At 36.3% G+C, this 13,401-nt stretch overlaps 2 protein-coding genes across 2 annotated transcripts; both read right to left on the bottom strand.

The window, feature by feature from the left end:
• Positions 1 to 10: 10 nt before the first annotated feature.
• LOC125245449 (scavenger receptor cysteine-rich type 1 protein M130-like) lies at positions 11 to 2,629 on the bottom strand. The gene is made up of 2 exons (XM_048156048.1): positions 1,816 to 2,629; positions 11 to 1,603 (listed from the first exon to the last, which is right to left on the bottom strand). Exons 1-2 carry the CDS (start codon positions 2,174 to 2,176, stop codon positions 1,167 to 1,169), a joined length of 798 nt encoding a protein of 265 aa, XP_048012005.1. The 5' UTR covers positions 2,177 to 2,629; the 3' UTR covers positions 11 to 1,166.
• Positions 2,630 to 7,003: 4,374 nt separating this feature from the next.
• LOC125245442 (deleted in malignant brain tumors 1 protein-like) lies at positions 7,004 to 11,388 on the bottom strand. The gene is made up of 4 exons (XM_048156039.1): positions 9,392 to 11,388; positions 8,905 to 9,219; positions 7,578 to 7,880; positions 7,004 to 7,482 (listed from the first exon to the last, which is right to left on the bottom strand). Exons 1-4 carry the CDS (start codon positions 9,456 to 9,458, stop codon positions 7,130 to 7,132), a joined length of 1,038 nt encoding a protein of 345 aa, XP_048011996.1. The 5' UTR covers positions 9,459 to 11,388; the 3' UTR covers positions 7,004 to 7,129.
• Positions 11,389 to 13,401: the final 2,013 nt, after the last annotated feature.

Raw genomic sequence — 13,401 nt, forward strand, 5'->3', positions numbered from 1 at the left:
TACAGGTTTCCAAACGCTAAAGAACAAAAATACAATTTAAGAGAAGATTAAAAAATGGCCAATGAAGGAGCAGACCTGACATGATAGGGGAGACCATTCCAAAGCTTGGGCTCAGCCACAGAAAAGGCCCAATCACCCTTTGATTTATAGCGACACCAAGGCACAGTTAAGAGCAGGTGAGTAGAAGATCTAAGTGCCCTAGCGGGACAGTATGGTATAAGAAGATCACTTATATATCTTGGTGCACGACCAGACAACGCCTTATAAACAAACATAAGGAAGCTAGTGAAGGGATGATAAAATGGGGGAGATGTGGTCCCTCTTTTTAGACCCAGTCAGAAGTCTTGCGGCTGCATTTTGAACAACTTGCAATCGTGATAATGAACACTGAGGGAGACCAGAATAAAGAGAGTTGCAATAATCCAATTGTGATGTTACAAGAGCATGAATCACAACTTATAAATCTTTGCTTGAAAGGAGATGCCTCAACTTTGCAATTGATCTTAAATGGAAAAAAAAAAACTTCCTCTAATAACAGCACTAATTTGTTTATCAAAAAATACTGAAGAGTCAAAGATCACTCAAAGGTTTTTGATTTGTTTGTGTACATTTGTGGAAAGAGGACCTAACTGGGCTTCCAGAGCAAGAGAGGAGTTTGCAGGACAACCTAGAATTAAAACCTGTTTTATCCTCATTTAGCTGCAAAAAATTGTTTGCCATCCACCTCTTGATATCATTTACACATTTTAATAGCACATCAGATGAACCAGTGTGGTGTCAAGCCTTACAGGAAGGTAACATTAAACATTAAACATTACATCACTGTTTTATAATATTTGTTTGTCATCAAACTGTGTTATTCTTGTCCTTATTGGTCTTTCATGTGAAAAGGAATCAAGGTAAATTAATTGAATTCATCACTTTTTTGTCAACCCAAATTTGTATGATTTTCTTTCTTTCATGGAATAAAAAAGGGGAATTTTGAAAGAATATCCTGACACTCTTTTCAGTATAATAAAAATAAGTAAAAAGTTATCTAACTTTTAACAAAGAGGCTAAAAACTGCAGTCTCAAGTGTCAGTCGCTAGTACGCCTCTTGATGCAAGAGGAGTGAGGTTTACTCGCACAGATCTTACTAGCTGGCCTCAGTTACACACAGAACAAAGTTATACAGGTTTAGAAAGACAAGGTGGTAAGCAAATGATGACTGCATTTTCATTTTTGGGTGAACTTTCCCTTTGAGGCAGTTGGATCATCAGTGATGTAAAAAAAAAATGGAGCAGTTTACCTGAGCAGATGACTCCTGCATCTTTTGTATGATCACAGTCATAAACACCCCAATCTACTGATCCACAGTTCTTCAGTGTTGATTCTGATCCAGTACATAAACTGCGATTTGTCCAGATTGGTCCTGATCCAGGTCCAAAGTGAGCATCACCCAGAGCATCTACAGGTTCTCCACAGTCCAGCTCTCTACACACCACTGCAGCATCAGCCAAATCCCAACCAACACCACACACTGTTCCCCACTGACCTCTATGATGAACCTCCACTCTACCAGCACAGCGACTGTGACTACCAACCAACCTTACTCTCATAATGTCTATATAATGAATAGGGAAAGATGTGCAAAAAAAATAATAAGGGAACATAAGGGAATAAGGGACAAAAGTACCACATAAAGAGAACAAAACTATGGTGACAAAGTAATTACTTATTCAGTTATTAGTTAATTAGTTATTTAGGGGACATTAAATTAGATGTTTGTTTATTTAAAAGAAAAAAAAAAAAAAAAAAAAAAAGAATAAGACAAACCTGCACACACCAGTCCAACATAACTGTCATGAGAACAGGTGTTTTCAAGTGATGGTGATGTTGGACAGAGGTGAATCTGAGACTCATTTCCTCTGCACTGAATCTCTTGTGTCCACATCTGAGCGTCTCCTTTTCCAAAAGCATCTTCTCCCATCACCTGTACAGGAGCCCCACAGTCCAGCTCTCTACACACAACCTCTGCATCCTGCTGGTCAAAGGCAGCAGCACACACTGAAACCCATGAATGATCATCAAGTATCTCTAACCTCCCAGAGCAGCGAGAACTTCCAACCAGCCTCACTCCTGAAGGAACATTTAAGTTAGGAAACTTAAATTCTAAATCATCTATCAATCTAATCATATAAGAAATTATATATACCTTGATCTTATGAAATAAAATAAATTTACTATGAAAACACTATAAATTTCAGCAAAACTTCCGCCCCAGTCCAAAAAAAGCTTTCACTGAAGTAAGCTATGAATGGCTCACACTGTAAAAAAAAAAATCCCGTAAAATTTACAGTAAAAAAAAAAACTTTATCGTAAAAAAAATGCAGTTGCAACGTTGTAGGTTTTATGGGACAGCACTTAGTTTGTTGTCTATATTACAGTTCAAAACCATATAATTTAAAGGTTTATATTGTAATAATATTATGGCTCATAAGTGTTTATTTTACAATTAATCAATAATATCTGCTTTGTACCTATACACTGACAACCACCAAACACAGTGGTGATGAAAGTCACATGATGAATCAAAGTTCATCACAAGCAGCTTTTCCACAAGCTGAGAAGGACAATACTAATATATAGACGTTTCACAGTGTCATTCACACAAAACACCATCATGGTAACACACATGACATTTTAAAAATGCAATAAACATTACCAACATTACATGCAACATAAAACCCTACATACATAACTGATTAGAAAAAACTAAGAAAAACTTCAGAAGAAAGAGTTATTTCAACAAAAGTACATCAAATGTGAAGTGTCACACAGGGAACTGTGGGAATGTCAATTTATGTTTTTTCACTGTAAATTATACAATGACATTATTTTTCACTTCCAAAGACTGTAAATTTAATGGTATTTTACTGTAAAATTAAATTAAATGTACTGATCTATTACAGTTATTCACAGTGTATAGTGTGGAAATTTTATGTAAACCAATTAACTGTTTTTCACTGTAGCATTTTTACAGTCTTTTACCCTTAAAATCATGGTCATTTTTTTACAGAGCATATAAAAAACATATTGGTATGGTTACTGTATGTCATAAATCTGTATAAATACAGTCATAGTTTCAACAATGTTTTTTTTTTTTTTTTGGAAACATTGAGGAAATAAGGGTGATTTAGAATAAAAACAACAGTAAAACAAAGAAAATGAGTAAAATGTGAGGAAGTCCACCAATCACAGACAACACAAATCAACAAAATCTTATAAAAATAAAACTATAAATTAAATATTTTTAGGCTGAATCCTTTCAGGGCATGACATTAATATGCAGAGTTAGCAATGAGCCACTGAAGTTTATGTGGTACCAGTTTAGAATACTGTTCTGTCATTAACGACTAACAGAAACAAATGATGAGTAATTCACTATTAACACTCTTAAATACTATTAACTAACAGAAACTGTGATTAACGAATTAGTAAATAATAGTGCAGTTGAATGTGGTTCACTTTTAGATAATCAGTAACTATTTTTGGCAACACTTTAGAATACTGTTTCTTACTTACTGACTGATAACTAATAAGGAATTACTGAAGAATAGGTAATTCTTAAGTCACTACTGTTAACTACTAAGGAAGATGTGTTAACTAATCTGTATGTAATAGAATTTTATGATTATGTTAAGTAACAGTTAGCTAATCAATAACTAATGAATTCTGTTATATCTCCTGAAGAAGTACTATTAATATCTATTAATTAATGTTCAAGAAAAATAACTATGAAATAACTATTAATGAACAGAAAATTATTCATTTTCAAAATTACAACTACTTTCCACAGTCCACCACTTATTATTATTATGGAAATTAAATATGCATTGATATGCTGCATAATATGCTGCACTCCCAAAAAGACTCATTACTACAAATTGTTCAGAAGTTTTGGCCTGTATGGTAAATACTTTGTGTTTATGTTCTGTAAGAAATCAGCTTTGAAAAGGAACTCCAGCCCCACTGCCTTGCCATAACTATCCAACTTACCACAGATAGGCCTATATATATCAGGGCTCTGCAGTGCAACCATTTCAGTCACATTTGAGACTAAAAATAATTGTATCTATAATACAATCGGAACAAAAAGCACAACTCCCAAAATGCATCTACACTGAACAACAGTTATGATTCATAGTGCAATCGGCTGCTTTTTTTATACCTTCATTAAAAGACTTTGCTTCAGTCAGCAGAGCAAGTGCAAAAGACGTGCGCAAAGGACTACACTTTAAAGAGTGTATAAAGCTGAAAAGGGTATGACACACTTACCAGACCATCTCATGCTGCAGATGTTTCAGCCAAATTAACTGGAAATACTACATTTGAATTATCATAAGCAAGGTCAGAAATTAGCTTGAGGCAAAAATGCCTCCAAAAATTAATAATATAAAAACAAAAACACACTGTTATGAATGCCTGTGCCCATCCTTTCACTTTTGAACTAGCGGCAATTCTTTATTAATTACTAATGGGTTCCCTGTATTTTCACTTTCCTTCAGTCACTGCCTTACATACAGGGATTTACTCAATGGTAATGTGATATGTTGAGGAAAACAGACACACTTACAGTACTGTTTATAAAATATAAAAACTAATCTGAGGTAATTTGGCTATGGCAAGACATTTAGAGTGGGGGTTGGGTTCCTTTCCATAGTTGATTTCTTACAGAACACGCTCAAAAAACAATTATTTACCACACAGGCAAAAACCTCTATAAAATGTATTGTATTTTATTAATATTGCATTTTTATAATAGCCTACTACTACTGATAACATTAGAAAGGGCCACAACTCAATGTAGTTGTGTTTGTTCATTAGTAGTTACTTCACAGTTATTTTTCTTAAACATTAATTAGTAGATATTATTAGTAGTTCTTCAGGAGATATACCAGAATTCATTAGTTATTGATTAGCTAACTGTTACTTAACATACAATTCTATTACATACTGATTAGTTGACACATCTTCCTTAGTAGTTAACAGTAGTGACTTAAGTGTTAATGAAGAATTACCTATACATGGGTTTCATGTGACGTCACTGTATTCTATCGCCGCCATATTTGTGTCCGGTCACAGCTGCGCGCCCTGTTAAAGTCTATGGTGACAGCAGCTACAACTACCAGAGGAAGGCCAACGAAACGCTCTCAGAAGGTTCACAACAAGTTTATAATATATCTTGGATATGTGGTGCTGTTAGCCGTTTCAACAGTCGTCGGAACTACAAATTTATTTGATCCCAAAGTAGTTAGATCGGCAGAATTATTGGCTTCATTCAGAAGGAACCACACCACTGGCAGCCAAACAGCAATGCACAACATTAATAACTACATTATAACGAGAACACTATTGTAATAAAATGTTGTGAATTCTCTGTTGTTGTTTCAGCGTGTTGTTGTGGTAAGAGCGCGTCGACTGAGTTAAACATTGATTACATATCTTGTTCAAACTTCACTTGTGCATTCGCGTCATTTTGTACAGATAAAACTTATTAATTTTATTAAGTATAAATATCTGATTATTCTCATAAAGGATGTGTTTCGTTGAGGTAACCCACAGAGCTGATGATCATAGCGCTCAAAAAGTAAGACAAAACATTAATATGATTGGGACTGTCTTCTTCTTATACATGATATTATAATCGTATATACTTGTAAAATAACGTTGTGAATTATTTGGGCTTATTTGCGGTGTTTCGGAGTTTCAATGACGTTACTTCAAGTTCATCTGTGCGTGATTTTGTGCAAATACTAGTTGTAATATTATTTTTATTTTGTATTAATATCTGGATTATTTTATATAGGATGTGTTCCGTTGAGTTAATTAACTTTTCAGTTTATGGGTTTTTTATTCTCTTCAGCTTCAGCGTGCGCAGCTCAAACAGCAATGATTAAGTCATTAAAATGTTTAACGTTACTACACAGTAATATTAAAACTTTAATATTTCTTTTAGAAAATGAATGCATTATTTTTAATAACTAGCTCTTATATTGTTCTAGTATTATTTTCATCAACACATAGTTTAATTAATAATAAGGATCATGAACAATAACAGATTTTTTTTTTCTCAAATCATCTCATTTTGATAACAGTATTTTTTGAGCTGCGCGCGCTGAATGAACACCCGTAAACTGAAGCGCTTTGCTAGAAGGTTAATTAACTCAACGGGACATATCCTATATAGGGTAATTCATATATATTTATACAAGATATACATAACATTACAACTTATATTTGCACAAAATCATGCACGCATGTACTTGAACTAAGTAATGTAGTCAGCTGGTGTCGTGAATTTGTTCATCCTGTAACAACACGCCGAAACACAGCAACTAGAATTCACAGTATTTTCAAATAAATCAAATAAATTTGTAGGTCTGACGACTGTTGAAACGGCTAACAGCACCACATATCGCAGATATATTGTAAACTTGTTGTGAACCTTCTGAGAGCGTTTTGTTGGCCTTCCTCTGGTAGTTGTAGCTGCTGTCACCATAGACTTAAACAGGGCGCGCAGCTGTGACCGGACATAAATATGGCGGTGGGCATAGCGGAAGTGACGTCTTTGAAACCCATGTATTAGTTCTTCAGTAATTCCTCATTAGTTATCAGTCAGTAAGTAAGAAACAGAATTCTAAAGTGTTACCATCATGCTTTTCACTTTAGAATACTGATCTAAATAATAATAATAATTCCCTCTGAATGATTTGGTAATGCTTGAGTCATAGTGGGTTACCATTATCTTTACTTTAGAGTTAATTACACATTATGCATTATTTATGTTAATTATGAACCTGTATACAGTAGCTCTTAGTCCTCTGGGAAGTATGAAAAAATAGTAGTTATTGATTAGCTGATAGTGAACTACCACATTCAACTGAGCACTATTACTTACTAATTTGAGAGTTTCTTGTTAGTTAATTGTAGTTGCTAGAATGTTAATATTGTGTTACTCATTTGTTCCTGTGTAGTAAATCTAAAGAGATACCATTTATTTTTAACAAGGTTACTGATAAATACAGCCTGACAGATTGTGTGGTCAATGGACTGGTGTGTAGAATGGTTATGTAAAATAAAATCATGACTATGTTTGGTGAAATTGTTTTGTATAAGACAGGATTTTTAGCTTACCTGAACAAATGACTTGAGCACTCTTATTAAGACACACACTTGATTGAATGAATCCACATTTCTTAAGTGTGGACTCAGATCCAGTACACATCGCATTTTTCAACGAGACTGGTCCTGATCCTGGTTCAAGATTATCAACATACAGAGCATCTACAGGTTCTCCACAGTCCAGCTCTCTACACACCACTGCAGCATCAGCCAAATCCCAGCCATCACCACACACTGTTCCCCACTGACCTCTATGAAGAACCTCCACTCTACCAGCACAGCGACTTGTACCATTTTGCAGTCTTATATTTATTATGTCTATGGATGATAGAGAGGGAACGAGGTGTGAAAAAAGTGAGTGGAAATATGTCACAATAAAATGAAAACTTCTCTGTTGCATTTTGAACTCTTACCAGTACATAGCAAACCAATGCTGTGCTCATGTGAACAGTTGCTTTTGACTGGTGGCGATGTTGGACAGAAGTGAATCTGAGACTCATCTCCTCTGCACTGAATCTCTTGTGTCCACATCTGAGCGTCTCCTTTTCCAAAAGCATCTTCTCCCAGCACCTGTACAGGAGCCCCACAGTCCAGCTCTCTACACACAACCTCTGCATCCTGCTGGTCAAAGGCAGCAGCACACACTGAAACCCACATCTGATTATCAAGTATCTCTAACCTCCCAGAGCAGCGAGAACCTCCAACCAGCCTGACTTCTAAGACAACACAAATCAACAAAATCACAGCTTATAAAAAAATATAAAACTATAAATTAATTATTTTTAGTCTTTGAAAAACATAAATACAACATAGAATAACAAAAATATGGACTTTTAAAAATATATATCTTAATAAAGGATTAGTCCACTTTCAAATAAAATGTTCCTGATAATTTACTCACCCCCTTGTCATCCAAGATGTTCATGTCTTTCTTTCTTCAGTCGAAAAAAAAAGAAATTAAGGTTTTTGATGAAAACATTCCAGGATTATTCTCCTTATAATGGCCTCCAGATGGTTGAAGGTCAAAATTACAGTTTCAGTGCAGCTTCAAAGAGCTTTAAATGATAGCAGACAAGGAAGAAGGGCCTATCTAGTGAAACGATTGGTCATTTTCGAAAAAAATGTAAATGTATATGCTTTATATAAACAAATGATCGCCTTTGTAAGTGCTTCCGCTTTCCGTATTCTTCAAAAAGTTTACGCTGTATGTCCTACACTATTCTACTTACGGAAAAAATGTAACTGGTGCTGCGATCATTCCGTAAGTAGAATAGGGAAGGCGTAGGACCAAGCGTTTTTGAAGAATATGGAAATGTGGTTTTGGCGGAAGCACTTAGAAAGCAAACATTTGTTTATATAAAGCATAACTTTTTTTTAAGAAAATGACCGATCGTTTCACTAGATAAGACCCTTATTCCTCGTCTGGTATCATTTAAAGCCCTTTGAAGCTGCACTGAAACTGTAATTTTGACCTTCAACTGTCTGGAGTCCATTGAAGTCCACTATAAGGATAATAATCCTGTTATGTTTTCATCAAAAACCTTAATTTCTTTTCAACTGAAGAAAGAAAGACATGAACATCTTGGATGACATGGGGGTGAGTAAATTATCAGGAACATTTTATTTGAAAGTGAACTAATCCTTTAAAGTCAGCATTTTAATAAATAATTTTTTAAAGCCAAAATATCAAAGCACAAGAATTCACTGATATGAATTAGAATATGTATTAGAATACTTTACCTGAGCAGATGACGCCAGCATCTTTACTATGATTACAGGTGCGTTTGCCCCATCCTGCTGACCCACAGTTCTTCAGTGTAGACTCTGATCCAGTACACATGACAAGACTCATCCAGACTTGTCCTGATCCTGGTCCAAAACGAGCATCACCCAGAGCATCTACAGGTTCTCCACAGTCCAGCTCTCTACACACCACTGCAGCATCAGTCATATCCCAGAAAAGACCACACACTGTTCCCCACTGACCTCTATGAAGAACCTCCACTCTACCAGCACAGCGACTGTGACCACCAACCAACCTCACATTCTTACTGTCTAGATGAATAACAAACCAAGAGAAAGAGGGAATAAATAAGATTAGAACAAAGAACAGGAAGACAGAGGAAATAAAATAACAGTCCCTATAAATATTATTAAATGCACAAAATATAGACAATATTTGTTAGTCAGATGGTATTTTCCTCCTCGACTCAAAGTATAACTCTACCAGCAGTGATGAGTTTTAGCAGAAACATCAGCATCAAGCATCTCCCCATCAGCTCCTTCAGCTCCATTTCATCGGCTCAGAACGCAGCACAAGTTCCTCCTTCTTCTCCCTCAAACACACTGAAGAAACTGGCTCCTGTCAGCCCCCTAAAGAGAGAGAGACTCTCACAGCTGCCAATGACACTCACTGTTACCTTATTAGACACAACAGAGGAAATCATCAAACACAATCAGTGACAAATCAGGGGAGGCTTTTCTGATTTTCACCATATATATTGAAAGAACGTCAGCTCTGAAAATAACTCCTCCTCTATATTGAGACACTTCAGTATGGATGCACACACACACACACACACACACACACTCACACACACACACACACACACACACACCTGCGAGAGGCAAAAATAGTCACACATCATACAGGAGACTTCAAAAAAATTGAAGAGAGGAAGCAGCCCAGGATATTTACAGCATCAAACCCAAACACCTGCTGATATACAGAGACTGATAACTACTTATAACTCTTTAGGAATGAAGAAAACAAAATTCAAACTTTAAAACACATGAAGTTTCCAGCTACCCAAACTAATGAAACAATATTAATTTCTTAAGGAACATTCCTTAAAATTCAAATGTACACAAGAAATAACATCATGTAAATTCTTTCTACAGCATGACAAGAAGATAAGTACATAATCTCATTCATGAAGTTCAAACATTTAAACTTGTTATTAAATTACATAAATTATATAAAAGTTATTATATGAAAAATGATTTTTACTTAATTTACAGGAATACATATCTTTATAAATTACTAGAAAACAAATTCTGACAAATTGAAGCTACATTTTCAACCATTTTACCCATTCTGGCCTAGTTTTTATTATTTATATTATTCATTTTATAAATCCTCAATTTAATAGAATGTTTATTGTAAGAAAAATCGTTCGCAATAGCAAGTATACAACATATTAGCAGCCATTGGCATCTGCGTTTAAGGTGGCAATGTGTTACTCATCCACAAGATGGCAGCAAAACACTACTTATTTTAAAGACAGGCGGACAAGGGCGACAAATGTAGGTCTCAGTAGTAATTTCTACTGTTTTACTTGTAATACAACTGATTTACAATTGTATGTTTTTGTGTACTTTCACTAAAAGTGCATGTAAACTAAAAACATCAATGTTTTGCCTGATAAAGACAAAATAGATATGGATAAAACATTCATCAAAGAATAGCCGTTTTCATGAAAGGGTGTACAATGCTTAGGTAGGTGGTACGTGTCAAAGTAACATCCGCATGGATGGCAGGAACCAAGGTTTCCCAGCAGAACATTGCCCAAATCATCACACTTCCTCTGCTGGCTTGCCTTTTTCCAGTGTGCATCCTGGTGCCATGTGTTCCCTGGGTAAGCAATGCACGCGCACCCAACCATCCACATGTTGTAAAAGAAAACGTGATTCATCGGATCAGGCCACCTTCTTCCATTGCTCCGTGGTCCACCCTGACTGGTCTGCGGCTATGCAGCCCCATACGCAACAAACTGTGATGCTCTGTGCAGGGCCGGATTAACATAAGGGCTAGGTGGGGCTGAAGCCCCAGGGCCCGCGGGTAGAGGGGGCCCGTGATTGGCTGGAGGAAATGAGATTGACAAGTCAAAGGTGGTTGATTTGTGTCTAATAAAATAACAAGAAAAAATGATTGGAAAATGTACCTGACTGATAAATCACCGTCCAATCAAAATCACCTTACAATTCGCGCCATGACATCGGGAAACGCCTCTTTGCTTATGCTATCGCATGTAGAAAATGGGAAATGAAATTGGCATTTATTGCTTGTTCAGCCTCGCTGGTGTTCAAAATGATAAACAAAAGTGATAGTGGTGCGCAAAAAAAGGAAAAATAAGCTTGAAAGGGAGAAAAGGGATGCTAATCTTACAGCAAAAATTCCAAAACTAACTAACTACTTCAGTTCACATAAAACATCCGAGCCAGTGGAAGACCCGCGTGAAGCGGCAGCTCACAATTATCTTCACCCACTGACACCGTCGCCAATCTGCGTGCTTTACACGTTGAAGAAGGTGAGATAGCAGCTGCAGCAAGTTATTATTCTTATAACGAGTTAAGCCCTATTTGGATGGTAATTGTTTCTCATGAAAACGTAAGGAGTTTTCAACATTTACAGGGACGAGTCGATTGATTTTATTGCCGTTTGAATTCAGAATGTCAGTGTTTTTCTCTCATCATCATCACCCGTGTAAAAATCCCGAATTAACTTTCCTACTGTTTTTTGACGAACACCAATGTCGTGTGACTTGTCTCCACTATCTGCCTTTGAAGCACATTCTATCAATTGCAGTTCTGGTGCCTCCATCCGTACAACTCGACCTCGACACATTCACATCACATGTTAACACAGCGGTAGAGTTACTCACGGGACACTGCACATATTCGCAATCACAAAAGTTCTTTATTTGCATGTGCTTTAAAGCCCTGCCAGTTAAACATGTCATTCGTGTGCTGTTCTGAGATGCGCTTTTTCTGACCCCATACACCCGAAGCGTGCACACACACTTAAGCCTGTCAAACAGCACCTGACTACTGGACTTCATCTTTCGCGTCTGATTGCGCTATAATACTGTCAAATACACAAAAGGTTTACATAAACACAGTTGGTTATGTCTGAAGTGAGTTGAGAAAATCGGACGCGTGCAGGTCTTAAAGTGACAGCATCCTAATAGTTAGCATGCGGACCCTTGTCCTTAAAGGGATAGTTCACCCAAAAATTAAAATCCTGTCATCACATGCTCACTTTCAAGTTGTTTTAAACCTGAATGAGTTTCTTTCTTCTGTTAAACACAAAAGAAAATATTCTGAAGAATGTGGGTAACCTAACAGTTGCTGGTCCCCATTAATTTTCATAGTAGGAAAAAAATATAATGTGGAAATCACTGGGGACCATCAACTGTTTGGTTACCCACATTCTTCAAAATAGTTTATTTTGTGTTAATCAGAGGAAAGAATTATTGTGTCAGCAATATATGCAATACAATTTTAAAATATGTTAAATATTTTATATGTTAAATATATTTTAAAATATGTTAAATAGCATGGAATATTTAGTGTGCTTGTGCTTATATTAAATGATTTGATAAAATGAAATTTGTAAAAATATAAAAATGATAACAATAAAAAAAAAATTCTTGTGGTACAAGACACTGTGGAATGGCAATCAGATGAAAGGGGGCCCTTGGTGTTGCTATAGCCCCAGGGCCCAACGTGTTCTTAATCCGGGCCTGGCTCTGTGTATTCTGACACCTTTCTATCAGAACCAGCATTAACTTCTTAAGCAATTTGTCCTACAGTAGCTTGTCTGTTGGATCGGACCACACGGGCCAGCCTTCGCTCCCCACGTGCATCAATGAGCCTTGGCCGCCAATGACCCTGTTGCCGGTTCACCACTGTTCCTTCCTTGGACCACTTTTGATAGATATTGACCACTGCAGCTTGGGAACACCCCACAAGAGCTGCAGTTTTGGAGATGCTCTGACCCAGTCATCTAGCCATCACAATTTGGCTCTTGTCAAACTCACTCAAATCCTTACGCTTGCCCATTTTTCCTGATTCTAACACATCAACTTTGAGGACAACATGCTCATTTGCTGCCTAATATATCCCACCCACTAACAGCATCACACCACATCTTCTTTGTAATTAATGGGGTTATTATTCAGTATTTCAATGAATTAGCCAACATGTGCATTTCAGACATCTTTGCTTTCATTGAAACTTATAGGTTAGTTGAGTGAAATCATTACATTTGCATTCATAGTGTTGCTATTATGACATATATTAAGACATGAGCAATTAAATATGTAAATATTCATATGCCTATATACACTATATTGCCAAAAGTATTGGGACACTCCTCCAGATCAGTGAATTCAGGCATTCCAATCACTTCCATGGCCACAGGTGTATAAGATCAAGCACCTAGACATGTAGACT

This window comes from Megalobrama amblycephala, linkage group LG14 (assembly GCF_018812025.1).
Source record: "Megalobrama amblycephala isolate DHTTF-2021 linkage group LG14, ASM1881202v1, whole genome shotgun sequence".
NCBI lineage: Eukaryota > Metazoa > Chordata > Actinopteri > Cypriniformes > Xenocyprididae > Megalobrama > Megalobrama amblycephala.

What these genes read in the sequence shown, in the direction of transcription:
- LOC125245442 (XM_048156039.1), bottom strand. Translation starts at nt 9,458, where the DNA reads ATGGAGCTGAAGGAGCTGATGGGGAGATGCTTGATGCTGATGTTTCTG. An exon ending in GCTAAAACTCATCACTGCTG is followed by an intron (nt 9,220 to 9,391) that starts GTAGAGTTATAC and finishes TTATTCATCTAG; the next exon opens with ACAGTAAGAATGTGAGGTTG. An exon ending in TGCTGGCGTCATCTGCTCAG is followed by an intron (nt 7,881 to 8,904) that starts GTAAAGTATTCT and finishes GTGTTGTCTTAG; the next exon opens with AAGTCAGGCTGGTTGGAGGT.
- LOC125245449 (XM_048156048.1), bottom strand. Translation starts at nt 2,176, where the DNA reads ATGATTAGATTGATAGATGATTTAGAATTTAAGTTTCCTAACTTAAAT. An exon ending in TGTTGGACTGGTGTGTGCAG is followed by an intron (nt 1,604 to 1,815) that starts GTTTGTCTTATT and finishes TTCATTATATAG; the next exon opens with ACATTATGAGAGTAAGGTTG.